This window comes from Coregonus lavaretus (assembly GCF_964263955.1).
Source record: "Coregonus lavaretus genome assembly, chromosome: 28".
Classification (NCBI taxonomy): Eukaryota; Metazoa; Chordata; class Actinopteri; order Salmoniformes; family Salmonidae; genus Coregonus; species Coregonus lavaretus.
Window position 1 is genome coordinate 20,098,029 of NC_140015.1, and position 14,837 is coordinate 20,112,865.

Consider the following 14,837-nt stretch of genomic DNA (forward strand, 5'->3'; position numbering starts at 1 on the left):
TTCTGACCCACTGGGAATGTGATTAAATAAATAAAATCTGAAATAAATAATTCTCTCTACTATTATTCTGACATTTCACATTCTTAAAATAAAGTGGTGATCCTAACTGACCTAAGACAGGGAATTTTTACTAGGATTAAATGTCAGGAATTGTGAAAAATGGAGTTTAACATCTATTTGGCTAAGGTGTATGTAAACATCCGACTTCAACTGTAAGTAATAAATACACACATGTCAATAGCATTACAGGTTTGACACATACTGTATGTCTTTCACATCTTCAAGCACAGGTAAAAGCACAGCCTTTACTTTGCTTTGGCATAGTGCCACTGACTTCATGATGTGTCAAAGTGCACTTTGACATTTCCACAAACAAACAAAGTATGAACTCCAAAAAACACTGACAGTAACACACACACACACACACACACATATATATAATTTGAGATGTTTGTTGTTGAGATCTTATAGTCAGCTTCATTTCATGTACTGTTATGTACACAGAGAAAGACTCATGTTGCGTGACCTACCATACAATTTTACAACAGGCCTTTCTCCATGGCCAGAATTATCTGTGCTATGTGTCCAGTATCCAGGTGAAGCATACTCTCCTTACTTGGTCATATTTTTTTGTTATAAATCCGTTCATGCCATTTTCTTTGTTTGAGTATAGTCTGGTTTGGCTGTTTCTCATAAAATTATGAGACTTCTCCACACAACAGTCAAAATCAGGTCTTACTGGCCAATCAAATCAATCTGACAGAGATCCAAGATCTGGAGGATGATGTTTTTAATCCCAAACCCCATAGACTTTCACAGTCAGGCAGACCCACACAGTTCTCAATAAAGGAACATAGGTCTTATAGGCAATGGGTATTTCCTTTTGTGTGATACACCAACACTGCTGTTAGATCCTACTGCTGGAGGTTCAGTCTTCTCCTCCGTCCATCATGTTGGCTTGGGTCGTAAATAAAGCACCAAGAGCAACAAAGGACCTGATAAGAAGTCTCTTTCTGTCTGTGGCTTTTCTTCTCCCTCAGATCCTGTTGACAGTGTTTATTTTCTCAGAGTTCTGGAAGGAGCTGATGTCCCAGTGGCGGAAGGTGCTGTTCTTGAAGCTGGCTCGGCTCTTGGTGATGCGGTAGATCTTTCTCAGCACGGCCCGGCGCAGCAGGATGTAGACCCAGGGGTCCAGGATCTGGTTCCAGGAGGCCAGCCGGACGCCCATCACCATCAACCTCCTGTATGTGTCCTGGTCACTGCCTATGGAACCACTGTAGGACCGTGTGACTGACATCAGGCCGAAGATCTGCAAGGAACACAGATACCTAGGTTAGTTTAGCAAAGTATTTTACACTGGTTGTGCAGGATATAGAGATGTTCAGCTGGTGTATATATGTTTGCATCAATCTGCATACACTGCTAGTAATATAACTATATTACCTGCCACTGTAGTATGCCACATATGAACAAATAAATAAATGAATGGAGCAGTCAAAATGCATCTTCACAACGTGTTCCTATGAATAGCTGTACTGATGTAATAAATCACAGGCTCTAAAATCAAAATTGCATGATAAATCTTAATTGCAATATTTATAACAATTAGCCACAGCTTATTAAGAGATCTTAAGCACAAACAATGCCTCTTTAATGGTTCTCACATTTCCCCAACAATAAAAAATAAATGCTAAGCGTTTCCTATTTAGTACACACATCAGTAATTATACTTGGGCCCAACTTTTGTGCAGTATTATGCAAATAAAGAACAATAGATACTTTTTGGGAGGGAGATGGGGGAGGGGCGGGGGGGGGGGGGTGCTCAAGGCTAGTTTGAACAGACCCAGTGGTGACAAGTAACAGGCCGCCATAATTTGAAGCATGTTTTATAGTCTGTCCTCTTTCACTCCTCACAGTTTATGTGTCAAAATGAATAGTTACTTTTATAGTGGACCTGAATAATTGATATGACATATCAACAGTTTATACCAAATTCTTAGTATTGGAATTGTACAAAAAAATCTCCTTGATTGAAAATCATCAAACCATCATCATGTGTTTGTATGAAATTATTTTTGTTGGCTAATATTCCTCCTTCCCAGAAGACTGGAAAAGGAGAGAAGCTATGATGCCTGTCAGTGCTAACATTCTCAATGTCAGCCACTCTGACGCACCACTGACTTTCAGAAATCCAATCTGAAATAGGGTGATGCCCAGCAAGACCAGGGCTATTCAAGCCCTTCATAATGGCATGCCCTTAAATCATTTATAATTTATTCCATCAATGGCCCACCATGACTATTCATGTATACCCTTGGTGCAGTGCACCCTGTCTTTCCATGTGTTTTAAGTGTTTATGACTGGGAACTGGAAAGTGTCTATTTCAGAAGGTATACAAAAAGAGGATGAATTATTACTGGATTCTTAGCAGAGATTTTCTATATTATTTCAGGCCTTTGAGTTTATGGGGCAGAATATCTTGGAGATTTACTGAGAGGATTAATTACTTTTGTTAGCAGATAATTTTTACAATATTATTTTATGCTTTTGAGTTTTAGCCAGCAGCATACCACCCTGCAGCGCACTGCTGGCTTGCCTCGGAAGCTAAGCAGGGTGGGTCGGTCCTGGTTGGCCCTGGATGGGAGACCAGATGCTGCTGGAAGCGATGTTGGAGGGCCAGTAAGAGGCACTCTTTCCTCTGGTCAAAAACAAAAAGATCCCAGGGCAGTGATTGGGGACATTGCCCCGTGCAGGGTGCCGTCTTTCGGATGAGACGTTAAACGGGTGTCCTGCTCTCTGTGGTCACTAAAGATCCCATTGCACTTATCGTAAGAGTAAGGGTGTTAACCTCGGTGTCCTGGCTACATTTCCAATCTGGCCCTCATACCATTATGGCCACCTAATCATCCCCAGCTTCCAATTGGCTCATTCATCCCCCCTCCTCTCTCCTGTAACTTTTCCCCAGGTCGTTGCTGTAAATCAGAATGTGTTCTCAGTCAACTTACCTAGTAAAATAAGGGTTAAATTGAAATAATTAATAAACAATTATAGGTCAGAATATCTTGGATATTTACATTCCTCTGAGCCACAAACAATTATGAACATTACTATTATTTATAAGGATTACATGAAGTGCTGATGTACACCATTCTTATTTGATGATTTGATGATAAACCACCATGCACTTTCACACAGCCTGAGAATGGGATGCATGCAGAAGAGCATGTCATTCCTATCACAGCTCAGTGGTAGGTGATGACTCGGATCATTTCCGATTATAGAGCTCTAACTCTTCATTTCCATAGTTCCAAGTCAAATCCATTTCAGTATCTCAGTGAATGAAGATTAAGGGCTCTATTCAATCTGTATCACTGAAGCGTTACAGATTGCGCAATAGAAATGTAAATGTAACCCACATGAAAAATTACTACAGTTTACTATAGAATTCTGTAGTATCTGTAGTATCCCTGAATCATGTGTAGTACTTACTATAGAATGTTGTAGTGTACTGTAGAATACTACAATTCATATTACAGTATTATCCGCAAAAGAACACTGTAGTAAATACTACCGTGATGTCCGCAAAAACACTACAGTCCGTAAAAACACTAAAAGTTTTTTACTATAGTAAAGACGAGACGACATTATTTAATTTGCATATACCCTGCCCATTCCCCTCCCCCATAGCCCAATTTGTGCCACCCATAAGTGAGAAACCTTCATGCCAAGTATAGACCATATTGTGTTCCCTACAGGTTACAGAAAAGAGCAGAAGTGTTAAACTATCTGTTAAGATAGTTTTTATACCAGGGTTATTTAACCCTATTCCAAGAGAGCTACCCTCCTGTAGGTGTCCACTCCAACCCCAGTTGTAACTAACCTGATTCAGTTTATCAACCAGCTAATTATTAGAATCAGATGCGCTAGATTGGGATTGGAGCAAAAGCCTACAGGACGCCAGCTTTCCAGGAACAGTGTTGGAGAGCCCTGATTTATACCATAGTATACTAGTCTTTTTTAATGTGGGATTTTCCGATTGAGCAGACATATGCAGCGTTTACCGTGAATGCAGTCCCCGCTAACGTGGGAGCATTTCCTTTCAATTTCCATGGTAAGGTTTGAAAAGAGACCTCAATAAAGATAGTTTTGACCCCTACACTGATTCATGCAGAATTGTGAGCTTCAGTGAACTGAACTTTCCCAACTCACCAGCAGGGGGCTCCAGCAGATGCAAGAGGTGATCATAATGCCCACCAGCTGGGCCACCATCTCAATGTCGTGGGACTTGGCTGAGCGACGGTAGCAGGTCTTACACTTCTTACGCAGTCTGGCAAGCACCAGCGTGACCCCACTGATGGTATTACACACCAGGGCCACAGTCAGAGAGGCCAGGCCCAGTCCAGAGAACAGCATGACAAAGGCCACGTCCGTCTCCTGAGTCTCTCCCAGGACCCTGATGAAGCACCAGGTCCAGGGGTACTGGTAGGTGTAGGCCCCCAGCCTGAAGAAGGGCAGGAGGGCCACACACAGAGCCAGCAGCCAGATGAGAGCCAGCGCCATCTTGGTGCGAGCCGTGGTGACCAGTGAGGCATGGAGCAGGGGCTGTGTGACGCCCAGGCAGCGTTCAGCAGCCATGGCACAGCCCAGAAACAATGGGCACAAGCCGAAGAACACCATGCTACCCCCTAGGAACTGGCAGGGGGCATCGGTGGCAGCGCGAGCTAAGGGCCCAGTCGCAGCCCCAGCTGAGTACAGCCTCAACACTAGGGCACCGGGGATGACGTGGCCGGCAAAGTCTGTGGCCACCAGGGAGCTGGCGAAGAGCAGGAAGGTGGCCTTGGAGCGGCGGCGCAGGCGGGCGTAGGCTTTGGCCAGGATGACCAGGGCCACGATGTTGGACAGGATGCCCAGGGTCATGGAGAGGCCGGCTGCTGTGGGGTTACTGGGGGGAGACATGGGCCTCTCTGTGATGTTTGCCCTCCAGGCCATGGCCGGCACCCCCTCCACCCCCCAGGTCTGGTTGGGGAGGAGATGGGGGGCAGCCAGGCCTGAGGAGTTGTAGTGCTGCATGGCCAACATCACTGGCCTCTGGGAGTCATGGTGGTCTTCAGAGTGGGAGAGCACTGCAAATAGGAAAAGTGTTATAATTAATATACTGACCAGTTGACCAGGAAAAACTCCTAACCTCACTAATATATAGTACTCCCATAACCAAACTTGCGAAGTAACCAATAGCCTATTATACATAGAATAAAGACACATTTTACTGGTGAAACAAAAACTCATTCAGTATTCAGTTATTACCTAACAACAATAAATCTTAAAGTAAAGTTAATTATGCAAGAAATGGCGGTGGAAATGCTTTTATGCGCAAATATTGATATAATAACCATCATATCGAAATAGACTTGGAGTCACGCGATGATAGGAATCGGGAAAGCAAGCAATTTATTAGGCTACAGATGATAAACTTCACAGAGTGGTGAAAGTGGAAGGTGATGAGCTTGATGCTCCTTCCCAATAAATATTGAAAGTCTTATTCTGGTGACACGATGATCGATGCTTGGCTACCGTTTGACAAATACAAGTAATCTCGCTCTTTTGTCCATATTAATCTCATCATGTACAGTGCCTTCGGAAAGTATTCAGACCCCTTGATTTTTCCACATTTTGTTACGTTACAGCCTTATTCTAAAATCGATTAAATAAAACAATTTCCTCAGCAATCTACACACAATACCCCATAATGACAAATGTTAGCAAATGTATAAAAAACAAAAAACAGAAATACCTTATTTACATAAGTATTCAGACCCTTTGTTATGAGACTCGAAATTGAGCTCAGGTGCATCCTGTTTCCATTGATCATCCTTGAGATGTTTCTACAACTTGATTGGAGTCCACCTGTGTTAAATTCAATTGATTGGACATGATTTGGAAAGGCACACAGCTGTCTATATAAGGTCCCACAGTTGACTGTGCATGTCAGAGCAAAAAGCAAAAAAACTCTCAGACCATGAGAAACAAGATTCTCTGGTCTGATGAAACCAAGATTGAACTCTTTGGCCTGAAGGCCAAGCGTCACATCTGGAGGAAACCTGGCACCATCCCTACGGTGAAGCATGGTGGTGGCAGCATCATGTTGTGGGGATGTTTTTCATCGGCAGGGACTGGAAGACTAGTCAGGGTCGAGGGAAAGATGAACAGAGCAAAGTACAGAGAGATCCTTGATGAAAACCTGCTCCAGGGCGCTCAGGACCTCAGACTGGGCCGAGGGTTCACCTTCCAACAGGACAACGACCCTAAGCACACAGCCAAGACAACGCAGGAGTGGCTTCAGAACAAGTCTCTGAATGGCCTTGAGTAGCCCAGCCAGAGCCTGGACTTGAACCTGATCGAACATCTCTGGAGAGACCTGAAAATAGTTGTGCAGCAATTCTCCCCATCCAAGCCAACAGAGCTTGAGAGGATCTGCAGAGAAGAATGGGAGAAACTCCCCCAAATACAGGCATACCAAGCTTGTAGCATCATACCCAAGAAGACTCGAGGCTGTAATCGCTGCCAAAGGTGCTTCAACAAAGTACTTAGTAAAGAGTCTCAATACTTATGTAAATATGATATTATTATTATTTTTTTTTTTATAAATTAGCCAAAATGTCTATAAAACCGTTTTTGCTTTGTCATTATGAGGTATTGTGTGTAGATTGATGAGGGAAAACAATTGAATCCATTTTAGAATAAGGCTGTAACCTAACAAAATGTGGAAAAATGTAAGTGGTCTGAATACTTTCCGAAGGCGCTGTGGTCCTCTGTAGCTCAGCTGGTAGAGCACGGCGCTTGTAACGCCAAGGTAGTGGGTTCGATCCCCGGGACCACCCATACACAAAAAAAATAAAATATATAATAATAATAATAATAATAATAATGTATGCACGCATGACTGTAAGTCGCTTTGGATAAAAGCGTCTGCTAAATGGCATATTATATTATTATTATTATATTATATATATTAGCCTATATTATATATTATATTATATAGGTAGCCTACCCGCACTTTATCTGCGAGGTGTTAGCTAGAGCGCACGTGCCAAGATTAGAGTGAACATTCGCTATTTAACTCAACATTTTTTGTGACATAACCATCAGTAGAGTTGGAAATGCGGAAACCCATTTAACTTGTATTTTTTATTCGGTACATGGGAATGTAACCGCAAAAGTTGTTTTTTTTGTTCACTATTTCATCACGGACAGACTTTCATCCGCAGAAAGTCAATTTGATGGAAACACATCTCTTGTGGGAAAACCATCCGCAGAAAGTCAATTTGATGGAAACACATCTCTTGTGGGAAAATGTGCATATGCTGATTTTTGAATATTCGCATGAAAATCGGTTGCCAATTGGATGTAAAGCCTACGTGATTAGATTATTATGGACACAACAGCGAGATTATTTGTATTTGTCAAACGGCAGACAAGCGTAGATGATCATGTCACCAGAATAAGACCCTGAATATTTATTGGAAAGGAGCATCAAACTCGTCACCTTGCACTTTCACCACCCTGTGAAGTTCATCATAATTTATTTAATTTGTAGCCTAATAAACTGCATGCTAACTCTCGTTAAAACGTTGGATGGAAACCTGGTTAGTGTCCTTGAAATAGGCTATTGTAGACAAAGGCCAAACAGTTTCCCCCTCATGGTACTACTCTGCAACCTGAGAATGCAGGACAAGTCAAGACAGTTCTTGTGAAAGTTGCTCCATCAAGTCTTGACCGTGTCTGACAGTGACACAGCACACATTCTGTGAAAGGTGCTCTATCATGACAGCAGATCCATAGGCGTAGTCCCTGTGTAGTAGTTGCATGATGACAATTGTGTGGTCAGACTCCGGAAAGCATGTCGTTTATTAGGCTACGCATTAAATAAATGATGATGAACTTCAGTGTGGTGAAAGCGCACCGTGACGCTCTTGATGCTCCTTTCCAATAAATATCTAGGGTCTTATTCTGGTGACGTAATGATGATGCTTGGCCATTTGACAAATACAAATAATCTCGCTCTTCTCTATAAATAATTGCATCATGTAGGTAGTCTACCGGACTGTAGGCCTATCTGGGAGCTAGCTAGTGTCCTTTAAATAGCCTATTGTAGACAAATGCCAAACAGTTTCCCCTTCATGGTACTCTGCAACCTGAGAATGCAGGACAAGTCAAGACAGTTCTTGTGAAAGGTGCTCCATCAAGTCTTGACCATGTCTGACAGTCACACAGCACACATTCTGTGAAAGGTGCTCTATCATGATAGCAGACCCGTAGGCCTAGCAGCTACACGATGACAATCAAATCAAAATGTTCCTTCTTCTTCACACCCTTCAATGCAGAACAACAGAACAGAGAGTCACAATATTTATTCCAAAATACATAAAATCCTATACTGTGCCTAGTCTGTGTAGGGTGTGTTTTCTCATGAGTTACTCAGAATCGATGTAGCAATGATTTCGGATTGATTGTAGCAGAGAGACCTTACCTTTGTTAATGAGAAACACACACACACACACACACACACACACACACACACACACACACACACACACACACACACACTCACTCACACAAAGGTAATGCCCCTGCCTTGCCAAACGCCACATAGGCTACTACAGTTTTATAGGGTGCATTTGCAGTCCTTGTTCTTTGGCTTTTCTAATCGAAAACAAAAATGTCTAACAAAGGGTGCGTTCGTAAATTAACTCAGTCTCTCTACTCCGAGTTCAGAGCACTCTCGTCTGAGTGTGCCAGAGCACAGAATAATTGATTAATTTACGAACGTGCAACACCCGTTGAATATGACCGGTGTCAGTAAACGTCTTCGGAAAAAACGTAATTAAATTGTTGCCAGCAGCACAGTTACAGTCACTAACGCTCTAGATAACATGAAAACAGCCTAACCAACTCTGCTAGGGTGAGTAAAATGGTCAGAGTGAGGTGTTCTCTCGTTTTTGTCTGGAAGTAGCAAGCAAGCTAGCCAGCTTTAGCCAGTTAGCTTAGGTGCTTGACTGCCGTTGTGAGGTCAGAACGCTCGGATCAACCCTACTCCTCGGGCAGAGCGTCCAGTGTGGACTCTGAACGCTCCGAGAGCGAAGCGCTCTGAATTTATGAACAGATAATCTGACAACACTCTGAATTTATGAACGACCCAGAGCCATTCTGACACACTGGAGGCAATTTACGAATGCACCCAAAGACATTGCTGAATGAGAGAGTTGAAAACGATTTCTTCTCATGAGAGAATTTCAGGTTTAAAAAAGAAATGAAATCATACTAATTCAGCACAATACATGTGCACTTATTATTGGTAAAACAAAAAACATGTATAGTTCTTCTAAAAAGCCTTATTAACATGAACAGTGTATGTAACTACTAATTACATGGAGTGTAAATTTTGACAAGGGAAAAAATATTTCCCCCTACTTTCACCCATTTTGTTCGAAAAAAAAACAAACAATTGTTCATTGTAAATATCCTGAATGATTTATAAATATAAAATGACCCAATGTGCTATTCAATTAATTTGCCATGTACAAATTAAAAGGGATCTGTGTGCATTATCAAAGCTAGTTCAGCAGTATAGGCTACAAGAAGATCATTAATGTTGTGAAATAAGTAATAATGATATTACCTGACCAAACAGTGAATCCATAGACACAAATGAAGAGTTATTCCTTCGGTTTTCAAATGTTAAATCCTTTCACTGTGAACCATGAAATTCAAATGTTCCTTAAACTCAGGGATTAATCCACGAGAATGTTACTTATTATCAACAATGATTCACCTGAGCTGATAGTGAAGTCATGTATTCCGAGTGCCTCATTCTCTCCTAAAGAAAATAAAACGAGCAACAGCATGAGAAGTCCGTCACCAAGATCAAGACCCAGTCTCCAAAAGGTTGCACAGCCAACCATGTACTATTCAACATTTGTTTCGTTGCTCAGCCCTCTTTATAGACTTGAACCGCGTCGACGCAGCCCCTGGGCGTCTTGGAGTCCGCGAGAGGAATGCATGTATCCTTATCACAGCAGTTCAGTGAAAGGGAACGGGGAGTGCTACCCAATAACTTATTGGAAACTAATTAGATATTCCATTAATGCTGCCATTTTATATAACGACCAACTTTACACATTGACATGTAACTATAACATCCAAAGATCATGTAATGTAGCCTAATGTCAAAGTACAGTATCTTACAGCGTTAAAACAAAACAGGTGGCAGGAGTTTGACCAATGTTTAGTTATTACAACATTATTAAAGGGCAATTCCGCCACTTTTCAACCTTATATTCATTATCTCCAGCACCAAACCAGTGTCTACATATGTGAAAACAGCGGGTTTCTATGATCTGTGGTTAAAAAGATAAGAAGAAAGGTCTTAAAAAAAATTATCTGTGACATCACAGGGTAGCATTAAAAGTAAAAAATAAATAAAATTCTTGCTCTCCACATCACTGCAGATATCATAGTGTTTTAAAATCACAGTTATTTTTGTGGTACTTTTTACCTATTTTTATCCCTAATTTTGTGATATCCAATTGGTAGTTACAGTCTTGATCTCGCCATCACGGTTGACAACTCTGTTGTGTCCTCCTCCCAGAGTGCGAAGAGCCTTGGCGTGACCCTGGACAACACCCTGTCGTTCTCCGCTAACATCAAGGCGGTGACCCGATCCTGTAGGTTCATGCTCTACAACATTCGGAGAGTACGACCCTGCCTTACACAGGAAGCGGCACAGGTCCTAATCCAGGCACTTGTCATCTCCCGTCTGGATTACTGCAACTCGCTGTTGGCTGGGCTCCCTGCCTGTGCCATTAAACCCCTACAACTCATCCAGAATGCCGCAGCCCGTCTGGTGTTCAACCTTCCCAAGTTCTCTCACGTCACCCCGCTCCTCCGCACACTCCACTGGCTTCCAGTTGAAGCTCGCATCTGCTACAAGACCATGGTGCTTGCCTACGGAGCTGTGAGGGGAACGGCACCTCCGTACCTTCAGGCTCTGATCAGTCCCTACACCCAAACGAGGGCACTGGGTTCATCCACCTCTGGCCTGCTGGCTCCCCTACCTCTGCGGAAGCATAGTTCCCGCTCAGCCCAGTCAAAACCGTTCGCTGCTCTGGCACCCCAATGGTGGAACAAGCTCCCTCACGACGCCAGGACAGCGGAGTCACTCACCACCTTCCGGAGACATTTGAAACCCCACCTCTTTAAGGAATACCTGGGATAGGATAAAGTAATCCTTCTACCCCCCCCTTACCCCCCCCCCCCCCCAAAAACAACAACAACAACATTGTAAAGTGGTTATCCTACTGGCTATAAGGTGAATGCACCTATTTGTAAGTCGCTCTGGATAAGAGCGTCTGCTAAATGACGTAAATGTAAATGTTGTCCCATCACTGCAACTCCTGTACGGACTTGGGAGAGGCGAAGGTCGAGAGCCATGCGTCCTCTGAAACACGACCCCCACAAGCCGCACTGCTTCTTGACACACTGCTCGCTTAACCCGGAAGCCAGCCGCACCAATGTGTCGGAGGAAACACTGTACAGCTGGCGACCGAAGTCAGCATGCATGTGTCCGGCCTCCACAAGGAGTCACTAGAGCGCGATGGGACAAGGACATTCCAGCCGGCGAAACCCTCCCCTAACCCGGACGACACTGGGCCAATTGTACGCCGCCTCATGGGTCTCCCGGTCGCGGCTGGCTGTGACACAGCCTGGGATCTAACCCGGATCTGTAGTGACGCCTCTAGCACTGCGATGCAGTGCCTTAGACCGCTGTGCCACTCGGGAGGCATCACTGTTGTAAAAATGTTTAACATTTTGATGATGTCATCGGGCAGAACTTTTTAACTTCATATTTTTTCTACCAAACTTGCTTTCACATACACTTTACATACAAAAGTATGTGGACACCCCTTCAAAATAGTGGATTCGGCTAATCAGCCACACCCGTTGCTGACAGGTGTATACAATTTCACACAAGCCTAAGATCACCATGCACAATGCCAAATGTTGGTTGAAGTGGTGTAAAGCTAGCCGCCATTGGACTCTGGATCAGTGGAAACGTGTTCTCTGGAGTGACGAATCATGCTTCACCATCTGGCAGTCCGACTGATGAATCTGGGTTTGGCGGATGCCAGGAGAACACTACCTGCCCGAATGCATAGTGCCAACTGTAAAGTTTGGTGGAGGAGGAATAATGGTCTCGGGCTGTTTTTCATGGTTCGGGCTAGGCCCCTTACATCCAGTGAAGGGAAATCTTAACACTACAGCATACAATGGCATTCTAGACTATTCTGTACTTCCAACTTTGTGGCAACAGTTTGGGGAAGGCCCATTCCTGTCTCAGCATGACAATGCCCCCGTGCACAAAATGGTTTGTCGAGATCGATGTGGAAGAAATTGACTGGCCTGCATAGAGCCCTGACCTTAACCCCATCAAACACCTTTGGGATGAATTGGAATGCCGACTGCGAGCCAAGCCTAATTTTCCAACATCAGTGCCCGACCTCACTAATGCTCTTGTGGCTGAATGGAAGCAAGTCCCCGCAGCAATGTTCCAACATCTAGTAGAAAGCCTGTTCGACGAGCAGGTGACCACATGTTTTTGGTCATGTAGTGTATGTTGGTATTGTGCTGGAGATAATGAAAATCAGGTTGAAAAGTTGTGGAGTTGCCCTTTAAAGGTGTAGTAAAGTTTCCACATGCAAATAGCCATCATGTTTATACTATCTATTTTAAAGGAATTCAATTCCTTGAGAGAAAATATTCAAAGTGGTTGGTCCAAGCACCTTTATTGTATACAAACATTACCTTTCCGGATTCACTAGCATATTGGTTCTGCTCTTGGAAACCGAAAACATAGCCTGGATAACTTTTCATGCTCTGCAAAACATTTTTTGGGGTTATGGTAAGGAAGAGGTATGCAAGGTACAGTATATTTTCAGTAAAATGAAAATAAAACATTTTACAGATGTCTGTCACAGATGTCTGTCAGGTGTTATGTTGAGCAACTTTATAGTAACATAAGATGCCACATAATGTTCAGTGGAAAAATCCCATTCCAAAACATCCATAACAGCTCGACCTCCATCTAGCTTTTTGAAATTAGTGCTAATGAAATTCTATTTAGACGATGTTCTCCCATCTGTATAGAGGTTGAAGAGGATCATCAATGCAAACCAGATCTGCCCCTGCCTCTGCAAACATCCCTACGGTGAGTGCCTGTAGTTACAGCTGTGTTGTGCATGTAACCTGTGTTAGCTTGCCATAGAGTCAATTCAGCCTTTGGCCTTGTAAACATTGGGGTAATACAGATTTTCCGGGACAGAGATTAAGCCTTGTCTTGGATTAAAAAGCATCTCCAATAAAGATTCTACATTTCAATGTATCACACTTCCTTTTTAAGCAAGTAAGTACAATATATTTTCATAATAAGCCACAGGCTGACAGTGAACCTATAAGGCCCTCAGACATAGTCCTATACACAGTACTATGTGTGCTCTTTTTGAGTAGCAGGGGAACGCCTCAGATACCCCATGTCCCCATCATCAACAATTAAGCATTTATTTTCTACTATATCGGAAATCCGCAGAAAAACAAAGGTTGGTTTTGATATGCCATTCTATGTCAAAACAGCAGAGGTCTATGGTATATAAGATATATTCATCTACAGTATAGTCTTTCAGCTACTACAAAATCAGACAGAGAAAACATTCTCCTTGACTGACAGCCTAATGAAGCAAGCAATGGAATCCATCAGGTTATGTGAGTCCGCCAGCCAGCCAGCACACTACACAGACCAACATCAGAGACAGGTGAAGCTATTTGCTTGGTTTAATCAGGCCCAGAAACTGACAGGTCAAGCCAGTATGGAACCTGGAAGGCAGCTAAGATCAACACCTTGTAGGCAGGGTATTAACTCTGTGGTCATGGAGGAAAGAGTAGTGAAAAGAGAGGGAGCAGAAAGGAGAGGAGGCCTTTTCACCCTGCAAAAGTGCTCTACTCCAAAAATTTGCAAGAAAAGCTTTTGTTCAAGTACAAGGTGTGCTTATTATGTGTTTAATGTTATATTTACACAGCTAGAGCAACAGAATCATGACTACCACAGCTGAGACTCCAAAGACAGGTGGGAAAAGGCTAACAGCTATTACTGTCAGACAAAAAAACCTTACTTTTCTTTAGGTGGTAGCCCAGATAAATCTGCTATGACAGGGCCTTGACTGCAACTGAGCAAATGCTCTGCGGTATTATGTCCCAATGAATGTTTCTTTGCACCAGCGAGGCTTTGATTAACTCGCTGGCACACTTGCGAAGGAAGCATCTTGGGCACTGGTAGTGCTTCACTTTGAATGGTAGGAGAGGATTCGTGTGGTGCAGGCCAGGATCTGATAGCGAAGGCAGATATCGCATCACACTAGCTTTTACCGGGACCATCATCACTGAGAGGTTACGCTCAGAACGGCACTGGGTGCTTTTGGTTGTTGACATTGGACCCTAAGGCGAGAACCTTCTGAAACATTGCTGGTTTCAATGTTTGTGGTCTTCAGCCACAAGCCCCAGAGCCACTTTGACCCACTAACTTTACTCCAGAAGTTTAGGATAAACTTAAGCTGGAGTCTGTATTACTTGGCCTCAGACAACATTTTCCACTGCCTCGTTTTGTAGTGGACGCCATTGTTCCATCTCTCGCCATAATTAGCGATTGAAAAAATCAGCATTTGGCCCCAATAACCCCAGGGTCCTCCAACAGCATGTCAAAGTCTTGTAACCTAACTCCTCTAACCCTGTCC

General features: G+C 43.2%; 1 protein-coding gene across 1 annotated transcript; it reads right to left on the reverse strand.

Moving 5' to 3' along the window:
- Window positions 1–1,036: 1,036 nt before the first annotated feature.
- LOC311104014 (prostaglandin E2 receptor EP1 subtype-like) lies at window positions 1,037–9,959 on the reverse strand (the record flags this gene model as incomplete). Its single annotated transcript, XM_084145661.1, has 3 exons — window positions 1,037–1,309; window positions 4,210–5,123; window positions 9,830–9,959. 3 exons carry the CDS (start codon window positions 9,957–9,959, stop codon window positions 1,037–1,039), a joined length of 1,317 nt encoding a protein of 438 aa, XP_084001787.1.
- Between the last annotated feature and the right edge of the window lie 4,878 nt (window positions 9,960–14,837).